This window comes from Dermacentor andersoni, chromosome 1, assembly GCF_023375885.2.
Source record: "Dermacentor andersoni chromosome 1, qqDerAnde1_hic_scaffold, whole genome shotgun sequence".
Classification (NCBI taxonomy): domain Eukaryota; kingdom Metazoa; phylum Arthropoda; class Arachnida; order Ixodida; family Ixodidae; genus Dermacentor; species Dermacentor andersoni.
Window position 1 is genome coordinate 45647466 of NC_092814.1, and position 26478 is coordinate 45673943.

Consider the following 26478-nt stretch of genomic DNA (forward strand, 5'->3'; position numbering starts at 1 on the left):
TAAAGAAATAGGCATTCACCATTCCACTATAATAGGCAAGACAAAACATATAAATTTACGCGCTAATTTTATTTTTGTGGTTACCGCCTGAATTGGGTAACAAGAAAAGTTTTAAGTACGAATTATTTCCAGCCTCGCGGAGGAACAGTGGCTGGCGGTTATGAGGAATACACATTTGCGGAACAATCACGGTTCTTTTGGATCCCTCGTCTACTGCTCTACCAAGTTAAGTGCCACAACCGACTCATATTGTTATTTGGGAAATTGCGTAACGATACATGGCCACCAGTCCCGTATAACCGTGTAGAAGGCAGGATGCTGCGGTTATAGACATACTGCGGCCACCACGGAAGGTTCGAAAAACAGCTATACATAAGCACAGCAGAGAAGTGGCTACATCAGGGGGCTCGACTGATAACCGTAGAAGCGTCATTCAAAACACACGGAATTGTTCTCCACTTCCGGCGGCGTTTTCTCGACTTCCTCTTTAAATAAAATGATGTTGATCCGAAATGATTTTCATAAACGACAGTTAAATTTGTTAATATTCCTTTTTTCTTCCTGTTTGGCTGTTGCCTTGACTCTCTCCCTTGGATGGCTTAATTTCTCAACTCCTTGTGGCTTTGTTTCCAGTTGCCAGTTTTGCACGAAAAGTGCTGTACAATTAGGAGAAAAACCAGACGAGGTAATGGGTGACAGCCATATTGCTTATGGGTTTAAGAGGAAGCTTTGGCTCGGGTGCTCTTATCTAAACACATGTATAGGAGAATGCGCCCCCCTCCCCCCGGGTACGTGCCTGTCATGGCATGTGAAATTACACCCGAGAATAAATTTCAACTGCATTACTAGTGTATTTTGCAAGCTCTGCACATTGTTTAGAAGATTAATGGAAGCAAAATGGCTGCAGTCAACATACGATTTTTCAGACTCCCTAGGGGTCACTCCCCAAAAAATTGGGCAGTCCGAAAAAAATGCATGCCTTTTACTGCCCCCAAAGGCTCAAATTGCCCCAGGCATGTCCAGAATAGCTCTGAAGGCTTACCAGAACACTTATCAGGCACAATCGGTGCTCGTACCGACAGGAGACGGCGGATGCACGCGTGTATAATAAAGGAATAAGTATGTCCCATGACAATTGCCTCTTCCCGCTCTTGGTATGCTTCACCGCAGCACTTCGCGCACACTTCACCGCATAACACTGCTCTATTGAGGCGGAGCCGACTTTCGGGAACCGGCATTATGCAACGCGTTTTTACTCAAAAAATGTAAATTTTACACCCTTTCGGTTGTATTTTGTCCCCAAACAATAATCGTCATCTGCCTTGCTTACAAACGTTTCCTCTCTTGAAAACTCGGCGCTCGCTAATTTCCTGTCGAGAACACCGTGTCAAGCTGATAACGCGCAAGCCGTTTGCGACTAGAAAGTACCGGACCCCAGGCAGCGTTAAAGACGGGAAATGCGGGCAAGGGACGATTACTGTTTGGGGACAAAATACAACCCAAAGGGCGTAAACTTTTTTCAGTGTGTTGTGCTTTCCGAGCTTTGAAGCCGTTGGCGTGGATTACAAAGGCGGAGTCGGCGCTATTGCTAACAGTGGCGAATTGTTTTAATAAAAAAACACGGCACCGAAGAGCACGAAGCTTGGTGGCGAACGTCGAATTAGCTAGGCCTAGCGTTGCCGCGGTGGTGGCTACGGCTGTCAGCGGATCTGCGTGTGAGAGCGCCTGTTCCGAGGCGGGGGATAATGAAAATGCCGGCGGTGGTGGCTGCGATCAATGCAGTTTCCAACCTCCGGTCTATGCTCCGGTCACGGCAAAAAGTTCGGAAAAAGCGAGCTGTGGCGGGGTTTTGCGTACGGAATTTCCAACGTACTTATACATCGACTCTTGCAGGCACCATGGCGGTACCGCGAAGGCGTCCGGAAAATCGGCGACTATATCAGCCAACTTTCATTATAATTTACCACGGTGTAAGAACATATATTCTTACACCGTGGAATTTACTAAACAAAGTTTAGTGTTGATCCCCACGCCCCTGCTTCCTTTAATACTTATTGTTTGCTCTACATAAGATGGCAGCATGGTTAAAACAACCATACAACACTAAAACAAACCGAAATACCAACCCAAACAACCTCTTACACTGATGCAAGACATACCGTATTATACCAAACTCTAGGGGCAGCTCAGATTTGACTATTTTAAAAAACAAGTTAATAATTGAAATTAATAAATATCGTGCACAGCTAGCGCCATCTGGAAAAGTCATTATCGCAGCCGCTACTCCACGTTCTGCCGCGCGCAACGCACGTGTGCAATAGTCGCCATAACGCAGGTCTACGGGAGCAATGGCCGTGCGGAAGCAGCAGCGCGTATTATTTCGCAGAATTGAAAACGTGGAACAGTATTTCAAAAGAGGCAGTTTGCTCCGCGGCAATGATCTTTACTCCAGCATTCAGTTTACGGCGTCCGGGACGAAATTTGGTGCAGTGGACCCCTCCGACGTTGTTGGCAGGTGTGTAGCACAAGTGAAAAAGCGTCGACTACGACGTGCGGCTTCAGGTAAGCAAAACGATCGTTCTTTCGTTTTTATTCAGTTTTCACACCAAAGGCACAATGAGGGTGCGAGCTGCACATGTAAGGCTGAATGTCGAGGATGGTGTTAACACGCCGCGGTCCTGGCTGTGTCAAAAGTCCGAGCTAGGGGAAAAAAAAATAAAAGGTACGGCCTGTCGCGTGCATAGAAAACTGTCTTCCGCCGCGGCGCCACTAGCCGCGACTTATCGGTATAGAAAATGCCCCAGGAACGCGCTTGGAACGCCGTCGCCCAACGCGTCCCGTCCCCCGCAACTAGCGCCGTTCGGCCCAGTCAGACAAACGAGAATGCAACTACGGCTGTCACGTTTGCTCCCACTGCAGCCGGCCCAACGCCACAGGCCGCATTTTCTTTTCTTTTTTTTTTTTTTTTTTTAAATATCCAGCGTCCGTGTTTGAGCATAGGGCCTGCACAGACCTCTCTTGCGCCTGGCTGCGGCCGTCGTCGCGTCCAACGCAAGATGCGACGATTTCAAATGATAGCAAAGAAGAAACTAAAATGAAGAGCTGCTTTGTTAACCTCGCGCGGCCCGAATCCAGCGATCCCGCCGCTCCTTCTCGTAAGACTTCCCAGAAATCCTTAAAATTTCACCTTTGGGAGCTTACCGGCGGTTGTTCTGTAGCTGTAGTGGCACTGACACACGTAACAGTACACACTGGCACTTTTTAACCGCAATTTGGCGGATCTCCTTGGACGCGCCATACTTCCGGCACTTGCACTTCTCAGCAATTTGTCGCATTTCCTTGGAGGCGCCATGCTACCGGCCACACCAGCTAGACAACGACTGAGCGCCATACGCGGCGCCACTTGTTCAGCATAAAGCAAAACTAGAGTGACCTAAAAATGCAGAGTGGCCCAACGAACTTCCAATGAAGCCAAACGACCGTAACGCCGCTTGGGGCGCTGCGATCGGTAACACATACCATAGCGTTTTATGCAATTACTAGAGGGAACTCTGGCGCTACAGTAGTACCACCATGGGAATGATGGGAAGTAGATGGATTAGTCTGATCTTCAGACGTTCTTATGGCTTTTTATATTGCGCTATATAAATATTGTAAATTTCCGCGCAACCTATACTCTTCGAAGCATAGAAGACGCCGCGAACACGCACAATTGCCATCAACTGCAATGACTGAGCTTGTCCAGGTGGCGAAATCGAAACGCGTCAAGCGTCTCAAGGCACTGGCATGCCTGCGATGAATTCATAAAGGCGTTTCATTCGCTTGTCGATAGATGCGTCCGTGGCTTAATGGTTTCAATATCAGGCTTCTGTGCAAGTTCCCGAGTTTGAATCTTGCCGTCGGACAATTTTAATGTTTATTACGCAGCGCATTGTTAAAAATCAACTATTTACAAGTCACAAAGCCGTTTCAAGCCAAAAAGAAGTTTAAGCAATTCTATGTACTTCCCATGCTGCCACAACCGCTCTCACTGCAGCTCCCGTAGACACTAGCGACAGAGTTCCCTCTGGTATTTTCGTAAGAAACGCATACCGCCGTCTGCTTCCCACACAAGACAGGGGTTGCAATCTCGGCAAGAGGTGGTGTTTTTCTTTTTGATATTTCGTGCCTAGACGTCTATATTTCTTCGTACTGCTGCTTAATATTTACTTCTGTTTCTCTGTGATGCAGCAAAGTCAAGCCGAACTTGCACGTTATGAGCGTCCTCTTGGGAACGGGGCGGTGGATCGCGCCCCCAAGCTCTTCGTACTATACTGCCTAATGTCCCACTTAAGTTGAAAAAGAACGCTGAATTTCCATATCAAATTGTGAAGTTTGCTTCTGTTCGTCTCCGTTCTTTTCGTCATTTCCCTACTTTTTTTTTCCCACCAATCTTCCAATCGCCTCTTAGCAACTTCTATTCCGGACACGTTTACTTTCCCCCTGCTCTCGCTGAACCCAAGTGCTTCAAGGAGGCCAGTGGTGCCCAATTCGACCGCTGGGCAGATATCTTCACATTCTAATGACGAAAGAGTTTTGCAGCGCCACCGCACGGGGATCAACAAAACTGATTCAACCAAAGCACGGCCTCCGAAACTTGCACGCATACCAAACACCGCCCACGCTGGTTCGAGGCTCCGCTGTTTTCCGAAGCTATCGACGTAAAGGAAAACGGCTGATTGTTGCCGACGTTCGGCGACCACGACACGGCGCAGGGCGAAATCCATGCATCTGCGGCATCACATCGCGGGTATTCATGCACTGAATGCACCCCAACTTCAAGAAAGCTACTGTTCACTGTTAATGCCTACTTCTGCGCGCACATCTCGTTCACATATACTTCGTTTATGCAAATTAGCATAAAGCACAGGCAATACCGTTTCTTTGGCGGTATTCGAACCTGTGCCGTTTCGTGGTCACCGAACGTCGGCTACAACCGTCCGTTTTTCTTTTACGTCGATGGCTTCGAAAAGCAGCTGAGCCTATGGAGCCAGCGTAGGCGGTGTTTGGTGCGTGTGCAAGCCTCGGAGCCCATGCTTTGGTTGGAATAGTTTTGTTGATCCCCGTGCGGTGACGCTGCAGAAAATTCTTGTTCTGTTAAAGAAATTTGTATTTCATTATTTCTGGAAGTTCGGCTTGCCTTTTAATGCATTACATAGCAACGGAAGCAAGTATTAAACAGCAGTATAAAAATAGACATCAGGACGAAGTACTTAAAAAAAGGAGAAAAACACTACCTCTTGCTATTTCCTTCCTCCATACTTCTTGCAGAGATTCGAACCCCGGTCTTGTGCGTGGGAAGCAGGCATTCTACCTCTGCTCCACGACGGCGTGTGTGCTACCGATCGCAGCGCTCCAAGCCGCGTTACGGTCGTTTGGCTTCACTTTCAATGCATTGAAAGTGCAGCCGTTCCGGACACTCTCAATGCTCTAGTACACTCTAGCAAAACTATGGCTCAAAGCTGCAGTATAGCGGCCATAGAGTTTCTCACTACATTACCTAAAGGGAAATCTGGCGCTGCTGCGCTGTGGTATGCATGGCAATGCCGGTATATTGTGGATTCGGATTGGCATCGTTCTCGTAGAGACAGGACACCTTGAAGACGCGGTTGGCAAGTACCGTTCCGTCTGTCACAATGATTCATTTTCTACTAGAACAGCACGTGAAAAGCTGTTTTAGCTTTATTATTACGCGAAAACATGTTTTGTTTAACTATGAGAACTTGTTATTGTGTGTACGACTACATGTTACGTAAAAAGTATCAGCGGGTCGCTAAAGTTGGAGAACAGACGACAAGGTTCGCGCTCGCTTTGAACCAGTTGGTCGTCTGTTCTTGCTTTTCTTCGCTTGGTCATGCATCGTGGGTGAGTAAAGATGTAATATGCGTGAATGGAAACATTTTATGAAGATTTTACTTTGAGAACGCGTTATTTGCGTAGCCATATCCACATTTTAGACGAAGCCTCTTACAACACCAGCCAACACGAGCCTCGCAGACACATATACCGTCATTCCCATGACGGCACGGTGCCCCCTTAAGAAACTCCCATAGACGGTGGCACCAGATTACCCTCTAGGTGTTATAGTGAGAAACTGATAGCGGCAGCGCACGAGCTTCCTTTGCATCCGCGATGTGGTAGTAGTGCATTCATGATCCCAAAGAACTTCCAGTCAGCCATTTTCAACAGTCCAATTGGCCTAGAAAAAAGTTGTCAGGCACATATTCTATATGTTCTCAAATATAAGGGACGTACGCCGTGCGTGGAGCTTATGTATGGACTTTTTGGTTGCACTTAGCAATACAATTCACTTGTCAAAGACTTCAACTCTGCAGCAAAACTGGTGCCAGCTAGATGGTCCTTTAAATTTATGGGCTATTGTAACTTGTGTTATTCCGGAGGGCTTAACAGGAAGTCTTCTACGAACTCTAAGCATGAAAGCAGTCTAGTGCTGCTTTCAACCGTTCAAGCAGGCTGGACTTCGGCATTGAGGAGAAAAACGTCTGTGGTTAGAGGGGACAACTGGAGATAATTTTTGTGTGCGCCGCAGCTGACAGCGATAAGATAGCGACGAGGATAGTAGCGATGAAAAAGAATGAGCTCCGCATGTTCATATTCAATCAATGCTGTTTTCGTTTTGCAAACGCTGCCATCGCTTTTTTTTGTTCGGCCTACATTCGAGGTAAGTTCTACCACCCCCCCTTTTTTTTTCTTCTTTATCTTCCCCCCTGGATTCGGACTTTTGGAAGTCTGCTTAGATTAGGGCTGGCCTAGATTCCAGTAAATACAGTACCTACAAAAAAAAAAAAACGATTTGACCAAACCTATGCAAAATTATGATTGGCAGATTGATCATTGCTGAATAATGTTGCAAGCTGAGAACAGGATTCATGACAAATAAAAATCCCATTACCTTGCTTTTTCCGAGGCACTGAGGCCAATTCATCAGCAGTATCATGCTTCATGCCCTTGGGCCTCCGGCCTCGTCTTCGGGATATCATTTCTTGCTTTTCTTCCTTCTTTGGGGATGTTTCTTCAGGAGCTGCGTCACTGTTGCTTTCACTGTTTCCCCTCTGCCTTTTGCTACCGGACTTATCCCTGTTTGGAACTCCTCGCTTTCTAGTGATCCTCGTCTTACGGCTCACTGCTGGTTTTTCAGCCTCCGACGCAGAGCTGGAACTGCAGTCATCCCTTATGGAGCCACCTGCCTCAGTGTCGTGGCCATTAATGGTTGTCTTGATCGCTGCTGGTTCTTGCTTCGCTGGTGAGGCACATGCACTGTTGGCATCCAACCGTACCTCTCCATCATGGGGTTTCTTATCTTCTATTTCAGAATGCCGTTGTAACCAAGCCTTTTTCAGCTTCGTGTGATTACTGCTGCTGTTACTGATTGTCGTGCAAGTACTTGGTGCTGGACTTGGAGTAACTCGTGTGTCAGAATCAGACTCGTGCACAATGGATGAGCCGCCACCTATGCTTCCAGGCTTGCTGTCCTCACCAGAGGCAGGAGACGGAGCATTTGGAGGCCTGGCCTTTGGTCTGCCCTTCTTATAGAATGCCTGATAGCTGTCTTGACTGGTTGTGGATTGCTGCAGTGAGGAAGGCTGTGACGTTGGTGGCTGCTGAGAAGAGGATGGTGGTGGTGGTGGCTGCTGCTGCTGAAGGGATGGCACTTGCTGCTGTTGTGGTGTCACAGCAGAAAAAGGCCGAAAGGTATCTTGCTGGGGGGAAATGACAGGAGCTGCTGCTGTTAACTGCCCAGCTGTTGTAGCAGCCAATGTAACTAGAGAAGCAGCGGCTTCTGGAGCCATGGCCCCTGCTGGTGGAGTAGCCACCGGTGCAGGCACTGAACACTGAACAGGTGATGGGCTCTCCTCAAGTCGTGGCAATTTGGCTGGCTCAGGCTCACGTGCAGCTTTGCGTTTGCCTGGGGACAGGGCACCTTGCTGAAGGTTCAGGGGCTGTGGCAATGGTGGTGTCAACCGAGGAGGTGTGGAACTGGTTGGTGGCAGATGCATGGATGGTGACCGTGACTGAGGAAGGGGACGTCCATGCATGGAGCCATAAGAAAGCTTGGGCTCCTGATGCTGACCAGGCCGACAGACTGGAGTGCCTGTGGTGATGCCCGGCACTGAACGCAGGTACTGCGCCGAACTTTGTGGAGAAGATTGGCCTGTTGGGGAAGACTGCAAGACACCTGGTGGGAGCAGCTTGGAACCTTGTGTAGTTGGGGTAGCTGGTGTGTATATAGGGTTAGGTACTAGGCCTTGCTGAATCAAGTTGTATGGATAGGGCTGCGACACCTTGGCAGATTGGCTGCTGTTGCTACTGCTGCTGCTGTAGCTGCCTGTACCAGGGGATGGTGTGCTAAGTGGAGAGTCTTGACGGGAGCGCGAGCACTTGACAAGGTTCTGTGCTTCCTCTTGAGGAAAGTTTGTAGAGCACCTTGAGAGGGAGCCTTGATGTGCTGGTGCTGGGCCTGCAGAGTTGTACTCATATGGTCGGAAAGTTCCTGGCGAGGACATTGCTGGGCTGACACGATCTTTAACTGGAGGCTTCGGGCTTCCTCTCTGGCCACCAGGTGTTGTTGAACGGTCAAAGCGAAGGTCTTTTTCTATTCGTGGCAAGTGAGAAGGTGAAGAAACATGGGGCTGGCGATTCACAATGGGTTGACTGTAAAAGGAAGAAGAGAATGCATGTGACTAATAGCAATCATGCACCATTATTTAGATTTTTGTTTCAAATAAAATACTTCTTTACAAGCATTTATCAATACATGCCTATGATGCGACTTGGATTCCTCTCTGGCTTTGAGCTGAGCTTGAGTTATGTACATCTGCGGAAATGGCTGGTAACCGTAGAGGTTGAAGCTAGGCTCCCCCTTCGAGGTGGCCACTGTGACTGATGAAGTTGATGGAACAGCTGAACTGCCCACCTTCTGTGACAGGCTAGAACCAGGAAGCATTTGATTTGTCTTTGGTGATGATCGGGCAGGGATCTCCAGCTTTGGCTTCACCTGCTTGTGGAAAAAAGCAAGACAAATTGGCTAGCAACATTTTCAAGATTAGGTCAGAAAATAATTCGTACTTCATTATGAGAGATCCGGTGATGTGTAGAAGCCTGCCCCTGCTGTTCCAACCTTTGTTGATGCTGGACTATAGACAACCAACGTTCCTGGTCTGTGACTTGTCGCAAGCGAGAGTCTACGGGATACCTATAGAAAACACTACATATTCAAATCTGCCAAGTGACCACTTCATAGTTTTGAAAAAGAAACCACTGGGGCTAGGAAAAAATAATACTAAATAAAAAATTACTTTTCATGGTGCTCCAACTCTTGTTTTTCCCGTTGCTTGTCAGGTTGTGTAATTACAGAGCTGCTAGATGTGTTCACTGCAGCCTTTGAGTAGGGTAAACTGGCGATAGGGCTCCAGCCTGCCCTCTGTTGGCCATAAAGAAACGGACAAAAAGAAGTATGCCAGCACTTCAGATCATGAGTGCGACAGGCTTTTCATGGTTTACTGCTACCACAAAAAAATCTCGTGTCTCGAGCTACACCACTGCACTGGAAGTCAAATGTATATGCGAGCGGGACAATAGAGAAGACATGTAATGCCACGTACGATGCAACCTGTCTTGGGAGTATCTAGATGATTTTGATGTGGATTTTGAGCCACAGACATCATTCTGCCATATGTCTGGAAGGCATAAAACAGCGACACTGAGTCACCAAAACAAAACAAATGATATTGAAATGCTTGGTTAATTTTGCTGATTATGTATCTCAGTTAACAGTGCTTAACAGCACAGGAGCCAACTTTCAAGGGCACTAGGCAGATTAGTCAACACATTTCTTTCTTTTCTGGGTGGTGATGGATGGAAAAAGGGAAGGGGGGGCAGAGAGTTGGTTGTGCAGGTCCACACTGGGGCTATTACTGCAACACTACCTGGGGTCTATGTGCACAGGTGAAACACTTCAGCACTCACCTTTTGACTAGCCAAACGTAGAGACTCCTCAAAATGCTGTTGCACAGCTTCGCGTTGAACTCGCTCCTGCTCCTCCTTTTTATGACGCTCCTGCCTTTCCTTCTCTGCCTTTTCACGTTCCAGCATTTCCGACTTCTCACGCTCCCGTTTCTCCTCCTCTTCTCTCCGCTCTCTAGAACCAAATTTAGTCCATTCTGTAAGCAACAGTAACTCAAAACTGCTGGATTCTTCGATTCAATACCACAAGGTATTGTTAGTCAAACCCCGACAACAGTTGCACTGAAGTGCATAACAAGGATGGCTGCTGCAATTATATAAGGAAACTACTAAAATAGCCCGAAATGCGGATTGCATATTGGCACAAAAGCCGGGTTGAACAAAGTACAGGGTGTCTACCAAGTTGACAGTTTCAAATTCCCAGAGTTTTCCCTGAGCACCATTGCAAAATTCCCTGAATGAGCCAGAACTTTCTTTTATGTCAAGACAGACTGACACCATGATGCCCGATGCTGTCACTCTCTAGTCAGCATGTTGAAACAAAAAAATGATTTAATCCAGTTTGAATAGTAAGGAGTAATATCTATTTTATTAAAAAAAGAAAACAGAAGGAAGATGTTAGTAAAATGCACAATGAAAAAATCGTAAAATCCATTTAAATTTGAGTCGAACATTTTCAAATACAAATTAAAAAAAGATGCATACATAAGTAAATATTTTTTAATATGAGCTATTTCTATCAACTGATAGCAAGCTCATTGGTATGAGGCCTGAACTTTGTCACAACTAAGATTCTCAGCAGCTGGGAAGTCAACCTCAACTGTCCTGACATACTCTCAGCACGTACATAACATCTCAGTGTTGGGTTTCACTGCTTTAAAGAGTTCATTTTGGTTTGGATGAGGGACACCTGCATCTCGGTGTCAGCGAACACTCCATTGCCGCAAAAACATCCGAAAAATCGGGTAGTCCGAAAAAAATGAATGCTTGTCTTTTAACTGCCCTTAAGGGCAAAAATTGCCACAGGCACGTCCGGAAAAGCTCTTAAGGCCTGCCAGCACAGTTATTAGGCATATCATTGCTCGTACTGTGACAGGAGACGGGGGTCCACACGTGTATAATTAAGGAATACATACTGTGTCCCGTGACAATTGCCCCTTCCCACAATTGTTATGCTTCACCGCGTAACACTGCTGAACTGAGGCGAAGCTAACTTTCGGAGACTAGCATTACGAAATGCGCTGTGCTCTGTGAGCTTCAAATCCAATTGCGAGGATTACAAAGGCGGAGTCGGTGCCATTGCCGACAGCTGCAAATTCTTTCAATGAAAAACATGGCACCGCATGGCAAGAACTTTAGTAGCGAACGTAGAAGCAGCTAGGCCTACGTTGCCGCGGTGGTGGCTACGGCTGCCAGCGGATCTGCGTGCGAGAGTGCCGGTTCGAGGCGGCGAGATAATCGAAATGGTGGCGGTGGTGGCTTTGATTAATGCCATTTCAGACCTGCAGTCAGGGCAATATACATTGACTATATCGAGTACGTGGCGGTGCCGCAAAGCCTTGCGAATTATCGGGCATGTCCAAAAATCCGGGCGTCTGGAAAATGGATCGTTAACTACTCTGGCAATACACATTGTGCCAATGACACAGCGTCAATGACGATTCGTTGCGATTCCTCTGTTACTGGAGCCAGCATTAACACGAGTTTCATTGACTTTCAATAAAGTTACAGCTAATTTTCTCTGATAAAAGCACAAATTCCCGGAGTTTTCCCCGACTATTCAAATTCCCCGAGAATTTCCGGTTGGTAGACACCCTGAAAGTAACAACCTATTAAGATTATTTGTAAATTAGTAACTCATAAGCAAGCTTCCAGGTGAAATTACATTTTCATTTACTAATTGAAGGCTGAGAAATACCTCCACTCTATGTTTTAAAAAATAGGAACTTTTGGATGTGGCATAATGGTTCTTTGCTTTGGTGACCTACAACACATGATCAACAAACACTTGAAATTCATTTTAGTCAACTTAACTGAAATCTCGAAATTTTGCTCGGCTCACTGCTTTTCGGGTAGGGAAAGAAAGCCAAACATGTCCGTAAACCAGTATTTGGTTTTAACGTTTTTTTATCTCGCAAGACCCAGTGTTCAGCTTTGAACAGTTGCTGAAGATGCAAACAGGACTTCCAAGCACGGTGAACACACGTCCACTGCTGCTCGGAAGTCAGTGCTGCTATGTGGCAGAGTTTGGGCCAAGTACAGCGTGAATGGCCTGACATCATACCAAAATGGCAGCTTGGAGCATAAACACATTCTATGGCAGCCACTCAGCCGAGTATCCCTACTACATTCTTCACACAAAGCCATGCGTGATTGAAGGAATTGGGGCAAACGTGAAGCTTGCCTCAATGACCTAACCTAACCTGACCTAACCTAAAAAAAAAGTTTTGTTCACACTTGGGAACCGGCAAGCAGGCAGAAAGGCCAAAGTGGCTGGAAAAGAATTTCCGTGCATGTCCAAGAAGTTCACATTTGTTTTGCCACGGCAGCAGAAACCACTGCCGCTTTCGCTCACATCCATCTAGTCTGTGTACATCTGTCCGCGTGGTGGCGCTGTTCATCACACAATTTTAAGTGGTATAATTCATTCATTGACCCATCAGTTTCAAAAGGCACGATTTCGCGCAACTACGCGTGTAGTCTAACTTTCGTTTGCCACAGATGAGGAAGAAGACAGTTTTGATACTTTTGTTGTTTTTTATCCTAAAATTCGACAATGAACAAGGGAAAATGTTAAATTTTACAACTGGATGTTTATACGCTACTGAAGCTTCCGGTGAAGCAGAACCGCTTTTTGCTTAGCTGTGGCGCAAAAATCGGTCGGAGAATGATTGGGCTTGCTGCCTGGTTTCTGTCCGTTTCGCCGCCTAGGCAGGCAGATTTTGTCAAATTTTGCCTGCTTCTGCTTGATGCGAGACCAAGTGTGATCGTAGACTGAGACTAAGTTGTGCCTCTGAATTTGATTTTGGCGCCAATAGCTGAGTGGCTACTACTCATTTTGTTGCCAGAGGAGGAGACAGATTGTGGTGAAACTGAGGGTCCAAACGTTCCCCCCAAAACCGTAAGGCCGCTCCTGAGTATGAATATCAAAAGTCCTACACTTGCCTATAGAATATCAAGAGCATTAAAAATGCTGCAGAATTCCGTAACACTGAATGCTTCAAAAAGACAACACCATTGCACTGAATATCTTATGTGCATCGCTACACTGCAGTTTATCACTGTTTTCTACAATTTCACTTAAGTTCCCCCACCCCATCATGTTTCAGTTTGTGAGCTATTTTATCTAATAGATAAAGTAACAAAAGAAAAAAAAAATGCTGTATGAAACTTTAGGGTTGAAAATGTCTGAAATAAATCATTTTTTTTCCGTCCCATTAAAAATCCCATTGTACACATGTGTGGACATTCAGTTCTGTTTGAACTACAAGTAAAAAAAAAATATTCTTTCATTAATGATGTGCTAAGCCACTCCAATGTATTTACTGGCATTAAATGATTAATGCTACTGCAGCGTTTTATCAAGACCCAGAAACTGAAGTATACTTTTCCCGTCTATAAGTCATCCACGAGTTACAAGCAAGACACGGCAACTGTACCAGTTTGAAGTTTTATAACCGCATTAAAAAAAGGCGGGGGGGGGGGGGGGGGGGGGGGGGATGCTGCCAGGGATTGCTAAGACTACTGCCAGCTGGCCAAGTTCTTTTAACTCTTTACTGCAGGGAAAATGCAGGGAAATTTCAAAAGTAACTATTGCCCTCAAAATTTTATGCAATACATGAAAGCAAAGCAGAAGAATTCTACTTTTCAGGTACACAATATTTATTAATGTTTCCTGTAATAAAGAAATATAAATTACCAAACAAGATTGTGGAACAAAATTATCTGCCATACACATGATTTGGGAAAAAAATTATCTAAAAAGAAAAAAAAGCTGAAAAAAAATTTCTGAAATGTCCAGAAGATTTTGCTGTAGACACTACCTGCAAAGAAATCAATTTTTCCTTGAAAACTGCTTGTGCTACAATAACTGAACTGGAAGCCCTACAGTTGGGCATGCAGCAAAGCAGTTTCTCGATAAGCCTTGCAGTACACTTGTCTTCTGCTGCGTTTTGCTGTCATATATATTTTTATCGACGGTGTATCTGCAAGTTCTGGGTTCATTTCCATCGTCACCACTCTCAGAATCAAAGTCGGGTGAAAAGGCAGCATCCTCTGACTCGCTGTTCCACGAGGTGTCAATAAAATCAGTTGCATATGCTTCCAGAGGCTGCCGTTTTCACTTTCAACTCGGATGACCATGTGCATGTCTTCAGAGCCCATTTAAAAACCACCACGTAGTGAAAAAACAAACACCGTAAGAAACAGTTTATCTCTGCTATTATGTTTTATATGGTGCAGTGTGTCCGTGAGCGGCACAGAAGGTCTCGAAAATGACATTTGGAACCTTAGTGAAAGGGCTACCTGTGCCCACAGGGTGTGGTAGGGAAAAAGTTAAGTCCTATTAACAGTAGCATTATCTAATCATGTATGAATTTTATCAACTCTAGACACTATAACAGAACTGAAGCACTGTAAACACAGTTATATAATAATCATAAATTGGGAAAGCTGATAATGGATTCACATTTTTTTTCTTTTCGGCAAAAATGAAGCGTATAAAAGATATTGAGGTCTAAACAAAATATTTATGCCAAGCAAATGGAAAAACATATCCAGTGGTAGCCTAATGAGGTAACTTCCGATTTTGAAATGCATTCAGTCAGAAAAATAACGCACATACCTTTCAAGCATGTTCTGCCTCTCCTGGCTTACACGTGCCTCCTGCAGCTGTGCCATGGTCCAGGCAGTTTGGGTGGGTGGTGGTAGGCCAGCCATCTTCTGGCCCCAAAGCATGTCCACATACGGGCCTGGAGCATTGGCCATCAGCAACTGCTGGTAGGCCAGTGGGCTACTGAGCGGGTCTACATGCCCCAGTACGCCCGAGCCAGACTGCAGCCCGTAGACAAGTGGCCGTGCACCACCAGGCTGCTGCACCCCAGGACGCGGTGGGTACAGGCCTGCAGGCGGTTGCTGTTGCTGCGGTGGTGGCGGCTGCTGCTGCTGTTGCTGCTGCATGAGCCGGGCGTGCTGCTGCTGCTGCTGCTGCAGTGTGTCCAGATGCGCGGCGAGGCCGGGCGAGTCACGGTAGGCGCGGCCGTCAGAGGGTCGCGCGCTGGGCTCGCTTTTTACGGGTCCTGCACTGCTGCGCATCGTGGCCGGCGGCGAGCCCGTGCCAGGGACACCCTCTTCATGAGGGCGCTCGGCAGGAGCTGCCTTGGGTGCCCTCACACACGCTGCATCATCTACGGTGTGCTGCTGTGGTTGAGTGTCGTCACAACCAGGAGTCTCGCTAGTACCAGCTGGCTGCTCACTACTGCTAGGTGGTGTAGTTGGCACTGCACTCACTGCAGGTGGAGGGTTGGGTGGAGGGCTTTCTTCTTTGATCGAAGGAGGTGGCTCGGCCTCTACTTCTGCCGCAGTGCTGTGGCTAACTGCAGTAACGGCACTGGGTGCCGGGCTGGGACTCTTTTTTCGGAGCTCTTCCTCACGAGTACACTTCTTGGTGCCGAATTTGCGCCGTCTATCAACTGCACAGCAAGAATACCACCATCTGTGTTTTAGCACAAGCTTAGCACAGCTGCAAGCAGGTGCTATGTGGGTAGATGGCTCAACGTTAAACTTATGCATACTGCAGTAAGATTCAGTTTTGATGTCCAGGCATGAATATACAATCAGATGTTCATTCAGTCATTTGTGCGTTGTTGAATAGATATTTTGTCTCATTGCATATACAGGCACATTGCTAAGCACAGATTGCTTATAGTCAATCGATACTTCATGCAGCAACTTTGACACTAACGTCACATGTACTGCCTCAATACGGCTTTTTTATCACGGTTAATCAATTTGATGAGCATCGTGTTGTGAATGGTGCCGTGGGTAACCTATAATCACAGCATTCCAAGACACAGGATGAGATGAGAAGGACATATGCCATGAGAGCTTTAGAAAAGAGATGTCATCCAGTGCATTGCCTGAAATGTTGTACTTTCGACTGATATCCTCCATTCACACAAATTATACTCCTCAACATCCAATATTATGCCTTGTTCTATAAATACTTTGTGAAATAAAATTTTGCTTATAACTGGTCAGATAATGTACGCATGATTCCGGGATTGGCTGCCCACCTCTATGCCATCGTGGATGTGAACGATGCCCATGTCAGTCCTGAGCAGACTGAACGGCAACCATGGCAGCGATTTAGTAAAGATGCCTTGCGAGAGGTCAAGCAACGCTCTGCCTCAGGCAGAATGTCAAATGCAGCCACGCATGAACGCGAAAAGCACCAAGCATTAGCACTGAAAAAGGCATTGCTACACTATACTGGCCCACGATTGAATGCACTTACAAAATGTCAAATGCGAGGAAGGTGTCAACACAGTTTCTATTTATTTATTGTAGGGTGCCAAATTCCCCTTACAAGGCTGAAAAACAATACCTTTAATCGACATAATTATCAGTAATGAAATTATGTACCATAAGGACAACCAACCAACTGTGCCTGAGTACTTTCCCTGCTGTGCATGTTAGGGCTGCTAATGCAGCAACAGTTAGGTTAGACTGGAGGAAAGGAAGGGGGCTTAACTTCACTCAAGCTAATTGTAGTGGTCCCATAATTGAATATATAGCCACACTACTATACCAAAAGGTGTGTTACCTTGACAACAAGAATGCTGCAAAGCACACACTACTGTGGAGTCATTAATCTCAACACCAAACATAACAGATGGCAGTGAAATGCAGTTCATGCACTCTGACAATGAAAACTATAATAACAAGGTGACTAATTATGTCATGTGGACACTACTTACACAAACATGTTAAACGAAGAAATTATGTAGAGATTTTATGCATACAAGATGCTGGAAGGTACAACGTGAGCAGAGTTTAGAGCTTGTGGTTTTTATTTCATTTAGCTTCCTCATACTTCTTTGTTTTTATTTCCACTCAAGAATTCCAAGTTTTGTCCCCGGCAAATACATTTTCCATGGTGAACTTTTACCCACTTTTTTTTGGTGCATAACTCTTCCCATTAAGTTTGCAGTTTTTTGGTAAATATCAATTTAATTTTGTTGACACTGAAACATGCTGTGTCACTACATTCTGCTTTTCCAACACTTCAGTTGCATCCAATACATGGAATAACAAAGCTTTAGAGAAACTGTCTAATAAGGGCATATGTCGCACAATTATATGACTATGGTAGAATTTGCAGACAACACCAGTTCGATATTTGAAAAAAAATTTTGGAGGACGCTTATGCTTTGTCTTCAAGAGTGGAATGAGATAGCATTCAAATATCCCCAACTGTTTGACATGTTTTCCGGCAAATGCAGCTTACGTAACCGTAATGTTTGCCGGGGAATGCGGGCAGCAAACGCTACACATGAAGGCGAGCTTTCTGGTAGAAATACGACTTCTTGCGTGAGCCGATCCCAGAGGTAGTGAGCAGCAGCCCCCCACCTCCCACCAAAAATGACATTTTCAGGTTTGTTATTGTTTCGCACTTTTAATATACTATTAGGTATGCGCTGTTAGTGTTTTGTTTCACGACATTTGCTTGTGGGCTGTCATTCTTAAAATTCAAAGGAATAACTTTGTCAAAAATGTAAGACAAGGCATGAGCACCTTTAGTGATACAATGGTGTGGCAATATAACCCGCATATACCGCATGTCATATAGCAAGGCGTGGCATATGCATATACCTAAACATATCTGCAACACTGAGCCCTTGACATTACCTTCTCTGTTCGTCCACCTCAGCGGTCACAGGGTGATGATTGCAAGGGTCTGGATGCAACCAGTTTCCCATATTTTTAGTTTTTCAGATTTCTTTTCCATCCTACATATCAGTAAATACTGCTGAGCAAAAAATTATTTTTGCGATTTTTTTTGTTATTTTAGAAAGCAATAGAATACACAGAGGAAAAAACTTCCCTTCAAGTCACGATAAGTTCCGGCCAAAAGTGTTGCACCTTCTCACTTCTCTCAAATACATGTGGCCAAAATAGCCAATTGTCATGAACAATTCTGAATTGGATACAGAAATGCCCTTTTCATCAAATGAATAAGTAGATGGTGGTGTTAGCCTTCGAGTCACTGGGCTTCATTCTCATTAACCAATCAATACTATACTTACGAGAGCTTACACTGCGCCTGAAAAAATGTCAAATACTTCTGTCTCTGAAATGTTTCAGTGTTAGATCTATTCATCACCGTAAGTAACTTCTGGTACTAAGAGGAAACTGCTAATGAATTAATACACACTGATGACCAGCTACTAATAAAGGTCAGTAGTCAATTATAGACATAATCGGTTGGTAAGTCGTGGTGACAGACAATGCATGCAATCCATCCAATGTGATGGTGGCTGCACTTTTGTGACATGCCCATCACATAAGTGCAGCCAGCATCATGGACCATGTATGGAGATGAGGCCTGTGCCTGCGAGTGTTAATTTTTATATTTTTTGATGACATGCAACACCCAACACTACATTACTCAGCAAAAATCATTACACATATACTTCCCGTCTGATTAGTGACTTTTTTCAGCAGCGTGACTGCGAGAGTTGTTCCACTTAGATACATTGAAGTTAAACAACAAAAAATGAAAGGTGCCTTGAAAATGGCATTTTTGGGCAGATCGTCACTCAAAGTCTACAGGTAGGCAGCCAAAATTAGCAGTAAGTTGGCTCTGTACACCAGTTGGTTCTGCTACTATGATGAGGCAACGGTGGTAGCCTGCAATTACAGAGACCATCACTGCGGCTAATAGTGTCGAGAGAAACAAGCACCCACATTGTGCTCACAGAATACGTTTCTTTTTTATTTAGAAAAATTTAGATTTGGAATGCTGCAGGTTTTGTAGTTTCAAGAATGATGTTCGAGAGGTGAATGCTCATAAGGGTAGCAGTAAATTAAACTACTGAACTTAATTGCAATAAATTTGATGATCAGGTAAGACAGGTGACTGCAGTGCCTTCATTTTTCAGATTTTGGACCATCCGCCATTGCACAGCGCTCTAGATGAACTAAGGGGCGGCAACATGGCATTTGACTACTCAAGTGAACAATGTGTTGCAAAATTTGTGTTAGAAAACACAAATAAAAAATTGCAGGCATGACATAGACCAAATGACTTCTCGTGCTATTAAAAATCGGGTTACCTGTGTTCTTTTGCAATCTGACAACCTTAAGGCAAACGGATTTTCTGTTGCGATCACCCGTTATTTTGTACATACCATACAGGCTCGAGTGGGTTGCCCTTGTTTTTCACAATTTTGACGAGTTGCAGCCCTTACATGGGACCGAACCTTTTATCAAAATGGTGTCAACGCAGCCGGTGACTACTGCACATCCCTGATCTCCGAACCCACCACTACATCAGAGGTCAACGCGCAGCTCTCGCCATCTAATAGGGGAATGCGGAAATGTGCTGTGCATGCGCTGCTTCTGGGCAAAGAGCGAGATTACTTCTCAGATAGAAACGTTTTTCTTCTAAATTTTGGGCTGCCAAGTTGGGGGTGCGGCCCTTACACGAGTCTATACGATAAATTAGTAAAGTAAAAGCCATGTACACCCTGGTGCCAAATTGACAGTTTATCCTTCCCTAGCATGGACACTAGATGAATGTGAAACGTTTCGGTAAATGTGTCACTCAACAGCTGTGTAGCCCCACAGTTTCATAATTTTAGCAACTGTGCAACAATATTTAGTGAAAATATAGCTTCTGTTTCATCTCAGTTTAACAACACTTGGGAGAAAAAAAGTTGGCAATGCTGTTTAGGGCTGCCAAGTCAGGTGATGAGACCAGGCTAGTTGGTATTCCATGCTGATGTAACTAGCGCAATAGTGGACACAGGACAATAGTAAGCGCTTGTCCTTGTCGTCTTACTATTGTCCCATGTCCATTTTTGCGCAGGTTACATCAGTCTGCCAAGCGAAGTGGCTTTCAGGAATCTCATTTCACTGCCTGAGCTCATCAGCGTCCAGTGTGCTTCTGAAAGTACGGCACGATTTCTATTTTCAAATGATGAAAAAAGAAGCACACTGTTTTCTTTATGCCATTTTGCTAACAAGGGCCTTGCCAAGATGACCACATGTTTTTCCCAAGCATCACAATGTCTTATTAATTCATCACCTAATTTGTAGATGTGCTGAACATAGCAAGTGCTGCAGTGCATGCAACTTATTTTTTATTATGCTATTTGCTTCTCTAAGCTGATCTTTGTATGCAAGTTTAAGATAGGAATGCCATAAATGCTGAATGTCACGTACTGCTATTGTTAGATATAGAGCCGTTTCCCGCGCCTACTTCGAGTTCCCCCGGACCACATCAAATCGCGCCACTGCTACGTAAGGAATGCAGAAGCATGGATGACACATTCCAGAGATGCGCACGTGCAAACAAGTTGAAGGCCCCCACTTCGTTCGCTGCCGGTAGCTATTCACTGCTTGGTTCTTCCAGAAAGCGAGGGGATAGCCCGGCACTGTTCCAGGTAACGTGAGTCCCGAAGCCAAACGGCTGTGATGTACCGGGAAGGCCTGGCAGCGTCGCACCGGTCGCCTTTGAAGAAGGCATTTGCCACCACAGCGGGGCCGTACCACCGGGAGCAGGTGGGCCCTCGGACAATGGAGCCCAATCGTCCCCCCTTCGCCGCCTTTGAAGAGAGCATTGCACCACAGCAAGGCAAGACCGCGGGGAGCCGCCGGGTGTGACATCACCGCACGGGTGCCTACCATTGGCCGAAGGTGGCGTCATCGAAGCGGACTCTCCCATTGGCCGAACATGACGCGACTTCCAGTCCTCGAAGGGTTTAAAAGAAGCATTCCAGAGATTCCAGAGCATTCCCTGATTCACCTCTCTCGAACTTCTTGCCGCGGGCCGCAGCGTCCGAGTTGCTGCCGGCCCGTAATGACTGTACGACTGTTACTTCAGTCTCACCTCTCTGTACATAATGTAAAATAAATACTCCCAAGTTTGTTTTCATCCCGAAGTCCGTCCTTCAACCCCTACACTATGCAATGCATTTTTGTGGTGATGCAAGAAAATGAATGCAGGTCTACTTTATAAAGTGCACTGGGCTTATGTATATGCTAAGAGTGTGCTTGTTCTGAAAGCACACATGGTTTTTACCCATATTTCAAAAATATATTCTTTTGATATTTTTTTCTTTTATCTTGCGGTTCTTTTCTTGCCACCGACAAAAATGACAATCCTCTTGCCTACCTATTCAACAAAGAGCGAATAGTGTTACAGTAAGTGTAGGTAAATAAAGCTATTTAGGTATTTTAAGACATTTTTATAGATGGAGGTCATTTATGGCAGATTTTATTAGATTGTGAAGTGGGAGAAGACAAAGACAGATGATGTATATTCCTTTGGAAATGAGATGAGCTATGGAATAAAAAAAGGGCAACCCACATTCTGGAACCAGAGCAGGGAATAGTCTCCCGATAGGTCAGATTTAAAAATGTCACATGGCAAATTTCACAACAGGCTTATATGCAAGAAATGGACTCATCACACAAGATGCCACCATTATTTTGAACGTTGCTACCAACATTGATCTAAATGCTGAATGCTTTACTCTTCCAACGCCAGCATCAGTTGTAGAATGTCTTCATCTGCATCAATATAGTAGCACCGCGTGCATCTGCAAAAGCAACACTAAAGCTCTTCCACATTGCCCGTCAAAGACATATGTTACAGATTTACACACATGTATAGTGAGAACACCTCCTAAACAGACATAAGTACCACTAAAATGCTAATTTTACTATTGAAAGGCTAAGCGCCAATGTACAAAGTTTTAAACAGTTCCAAACTTTAGCATACCTTTGACGACCTGCATTTGGTTTTTCTCCCACAAAGAGCCAGTGTACTTTATAAAATACACCATCGTAGCATTTAAAATAATGCACAATTCATAAAAATATCACAATGCAGTTTACTGTGTGAAAAGACCAGTGGGTATGAAAATCAATAAAATCTGGCTGGTAGTCTCTCCTTGGTCCTTATGGGTGAAGATACTTTCAAAGACCTTTAAGTTGTACAATTCCTTGCTGGGTATGTTTGAACACAGCTGAACTTTGTCTTACAGAAGACATCTATTCTCATTTGCAACAGAACTGTAAGTTCTCCCAAGTCACAAGCACAAAAATGTGTTAAAATTGTTCAGTTCACTTGCATTAATTGTGCTTTTGATAGGCTGGCCATTGTGCATTTGGAGGCAAGCGAACAGAACATCAAACTACAAGGTCGTGCAATAACACGTGCCAGCGGACTCCTGCAAAATTTTCAGATCAAGCGAACCAAGGGACAAGGCATGTGGGGATGTTACCAGAAAGAGGATGGATAAAAACATACTTTGCTCATTAGCTCATTACATGTAGTTAGAGTAGGGGGGTAAAAAAGACATGAAAACACTGCAAATATACAGACAGTTTCTCATTAGCACGGTAAACTTGCGCTCCAACCATTACCATGGAAAGCTTAAAATACCAGCTACTTAACTGCAATGGCATGCCATGGCAACCCGCCATGGTTACTTAATGGCTTTGTTGTTGTGGCTGTCATGGCTGGGATTTGATCCCGCAACCTCATGCTTAGAAGTGCATTTCGACGGGGGCAAAATGGAAAAACACCCATGCACTTAGATTTAGGTGCACATTAAAGAATGCTAGGTCGTCAAAATTAATAATCAAAGTACGGCGTGCCTCAATCAAATTGTGGTTTGGCACCTAAAACCGCCATAATTTAATTTTTTTCCAACATGCTTAGCAGTGTGCAGCTGCTTTCAATGCTAGGTCGCATACACAAGCAAAAATGACCAATGCAAGGAAGTGGAAGGAGAGAGAGCTACTGTTGTAGTTCGAAAATCATATCGTGTCATGCAGAGGTTCTAAGTTTCGCTATCCCAGCGGCCAAGTTTGTTTTTACTTTCAATATTATTTCCCTTCACTTCATTACAGATATTCAGGTAAACACCAATTAACCCCTACAATTATTCAGTCTTTGTTGGCTTCATGTAGTGCTTACAAAACTAAATTTCAAGCCATTTATATCAAGCGAAACATTCAGTATGGTTGTAGTTTTTGCCAGCAACCTGCCTGCTGAAAAATTTTTGGAGTATGTTCCTTCTTTTGGAACACCATGTTGTTGGTGTGCTTCTTCAACAAAATGTGCGTAACCACATCAGTGTTGCCACCGTCACAAATACATCCCATTCATCTTTCCACAACGCAACAGTGCATCTGAACCCTGTTGTAAATTTATGTATATTGCTCTTTGCTCAATGCCACATCTGGTGGTGATCAGCATGGGTAAGAATTCCGGCAAAAGCATGTGGAGGGTGAAAAACAGCACAGGAAACAAGCAAAGCTATCACCTTTGCACATGCTTGTGTCACCTCAGACAGCCAAGTCAGTAAAAGTGGCAACACTGCACGCAGTCAAAAGCTTTGTGAACTACGTATTTTCATTCTCTTTGGCGACCACAATGGAAATTGGCTTTGCATGGAAGCTCTTGTCCAGACTAGATGCGAGACTCTGGGCCAACAGAGGGAGGATTCTTTTTGGTTATACTACAATAAAAATGTTCATTTTTCTATTTATGTTTTCATTGATTGACTGTTGCTGTGATGGGTAGCCAAGTGAGTTTCCACAGTGTCTCACTCCATCTCCATTTCTTTCATCCTTTAGCAAACCAGACAAAAGTCTGGCTGACTTCCCTACTTTTCCTTCCTCTCCCCCGTCCTGTAGTCTGCAGGCATGGCTCAGCTTAAGCAATCAGCAGAGGATATTTTTGGCCAACTATTTGTGTAACCTTAGATGAAATGCTTTCCCTCAGTGTAATGCAGGAATGCACTTGTGAGCCCTCAATTTTTCTGATTTGCATGATAACACTAAACTGATCAGCCACCTCTCAAGCTAACGCACAGTGATAAGTGTCACAGACATGCAATTAAATTCTTAAGATTCACTGCTGCATGGTCAAAATGAAGAAGAAATGCAAAACAAATTTAGGAAGGTGGTAATTCTGCTCCTACAAAAAATTAAAAAAAAAAAAACATTACTCTTACAGCAAGGAGAGGCTTGGTAGGTAAACCAGAAAAAGGTGCTAAAGTGGAAGAAAGGTGGTGACACCACCTTGAAGTTGTTCCTGAACAGCCTCGCCATCACATGAATTTTGAGAGCATCTGCTCAGGCCAGCTTAATTTTATATTAGTAAAAATAGACTACATTGCATTATAAACGAGCCAATGACTGCAAGTTTTGAGCACTTTTAGTGCGCCACAACGGTATAAGTACAAAAAAATACTTTGAAATCTGTGACCACACACTGGTTTAGCATAAAGTTTAGCATAACAGTTTGAAAGACTTCCAATGTGGACTGATTTAGTGTTTCTCTTTAGTATCCCTTTAAGCAAAATGCACGTCGTCAAAATTTTTTTTTTCACTACTACCTTGCAGCCACCAAAATGAACAGGATCTGTATAGGTAGTGTGCAACACTCGACGTCTGATGCGTTTATGGCTCCCAAAATCGCTTTTATCACATTCAACGAGCAAAAGATTAACCTTAAGATCCGAGTTTTAAATCCAGAAGGCACCATACTATGGGGTGTGTTGTCCCAATCCCTGCCCTTTGGATTTAAAATGCGAATCTTAAATGCTATACTTTTGCTTGATGAATTCGGCAGAAGTGATTTCTAGAGCCGAAAAGACGTCATAGATGTCTGGTTTTGGACACCACCTATTGGAAATAAAAGGAAATATTTGTGTAGGAGGACATCCTTGTTTTGTAATGTCATGGCCGTCCACGACACTGTCCTGGGGCGACTGGCATAAGCTTAGGCTCAAGAATGCGTTCTTGTGCGGATTAGGCATTGTCTATGGAACATTTAAGAACGCGTTCTTAAATTCGCTATTTTTATTACTAAATGTTCGTGCAAGTCACCCCTAGTTGTCGGCTTTTGGAGGAGGTGTCCAGAAACCCGATGACCACGACGTATTTCCGGCTCCCGACATCACCTTCGCCGCGTGCATTTCAAGCTGTCGAGTTGAACACGCCCGCTTAGCATAATGACTACAGAAAGATCTCGCGAACGAAACACCATCTAAATGAGCCATTGAATTGGCTCCTACGTCACACTGAAGGCAAATGAAGGAAAGTACTATGTGCGGCCCACACAATAAAATGCCTTTGTCGCGCTTGCACCAGTGGTGTTCCCTCAGCCCCCAACGCCTAATATTAAAAAAAGAAAAAAAAATAACTGCCCGTTGACCCATTCCCAAAAATCTCATTTAGAAGAGAGAGAGAGCGCATAAAAGTGGAGCTCGCGCGCCCGCGACTCGGCTCGTTCCCAGCCACTGCAGCGTACCAGCCGCACATGACGAAAAGTACTGCTTAAAAAAAAAAAAAAAAAAAAAAGAAAGAAAGAGAGAGAGAGAGAGAGAGAGAGTTGTGGTCGCTCAATGCTTTTAACATAACCAAGCACAGGCCGATAAACAATCCGGCTGCTGCTTTCCTCACAACGAGTCGGTAAAATGAGTGAAACCAGGATGTAACAACGAAAACGCAACCCCGCTGGTGGAAAGCTCGCGACGGCTGCCTAGGCGCGTTTTCTCGTTCGTCGTTGCCACGAGATGGCTTTGCAACCTTCGCAAGAGAACCGATGCGGGTCGCATGTCGCCCCCGCACCTACTATACTTACGGACAAGTTTCTGTGGCAACGAAGGATAAGCTACGGGGGCAAATGGCGCAGAAGCGAGAGCGCTTCTGAAAAAAATTAACAAAGAAATGAGGGAAAGAAAAACAGCCCCACTGTGTGTTGAAGTTTACTTATTTTGCGGATTTTATCTTTCGCGTCTGCGCAAACGCGATACCTTCGCACGTGGAAGCTGCGTGATTCAGCGTCTGTTCCGACAAACCAAACCCGCTGCCAAACGCTGTCGAACTACGCACGGTAACATGTGCAGAATCCCCCCCACCCCCCACCTTTCTCTTTATTGTCACAGAAAGCTGTACGCTCGTATACAGTCCGCACACGCTTAAGAATCACATGGCAAAGCTCGGAATTGTGACCTACCATTCATGCGACGGCGCGCATCGCTACCATTCACTGCCTGCACATGCAGGATTCAAGAGCTAAGCAAAGATCGCCCAGCTCGGTTCGACGCATGCTTGGTGTTTGTTGCATAAACGCCTTTATTAAAAAGTAGCCTCTGCGCTTGTTCTGTGTTTCATGTTTACTCCCCTATATGCTGTTCTACGTTTATTCAT

The 26478-nt window shown here is 44.9% G+C and overlaps 2 protein-coding genes across 6 annotated transcripts in view; one reads left to right on the top strand and one right to left on the bottom strand.

The window, feature by feature from the left end:
- The window catches only part of Kdm3 (Lysine demethylase 3), a 289432-nt gene that overhangs the window by 26903 nt on the left and 236051 nt on the right, over positions 1 to 26478 (bottom strand). For 2 of the 4 annotated variants that reach the window (XM_050191060.3, XM_050191067.3), the window contains 7 exons: positions 14867 to 15713; positions 10027 to 10198; positions 9663 to 9737; positions 9357 to 9481; positions 9127 to 9253; positions 8820 to 9058; positions 6953 to 8712 (listed from right to left, as the gene is read on the bottom strand). In XM_050191060.3, the coding sequence (XP_050047017.2) occupies positions 6953 to 8712; positions 8820 to 9058; positions 9127 to 9253; positions 9357 to 9481; positions 9663 to 9737; positions 10027 to 10198; positions 14867 to 15713 (3345 nt within the window). The remainder of the gene's footprint in view (positions 1 to 6952; positions 8713 to 8819; positions 9059 to 9126; positions 9254 to 9356; positions 9482 to 9662; positions 9738 to 10026; positions 10199 to 14866; positions 15714 to 26478) is intronic. The other 2 variants (XM_050191061.3, XM_050191064.3) reach the window with 2 other exon arrangements.
- LOC140216816 (uncharacterized) overlaps positions 1600 to 26478 on the top strand; it is a 126051-nt gene continuing 101172 nt past the window's right edge. Inside the window, exons 1-2 of one of the 2 annotated variants that reach the window (XR_011893564.1) lie at positions 1600 to 2562; positions 14914 to 14999. The gene's annotated coding sequence lies outside the window, so the exon portion shown is untranslated. Of the gene's footprint in view, positions 2563 to 14913; positions 15000 to 26478 lie in introns of those variants that run through there. The other variant, XM_072287420.1, reaches the window with a different exon arrangement.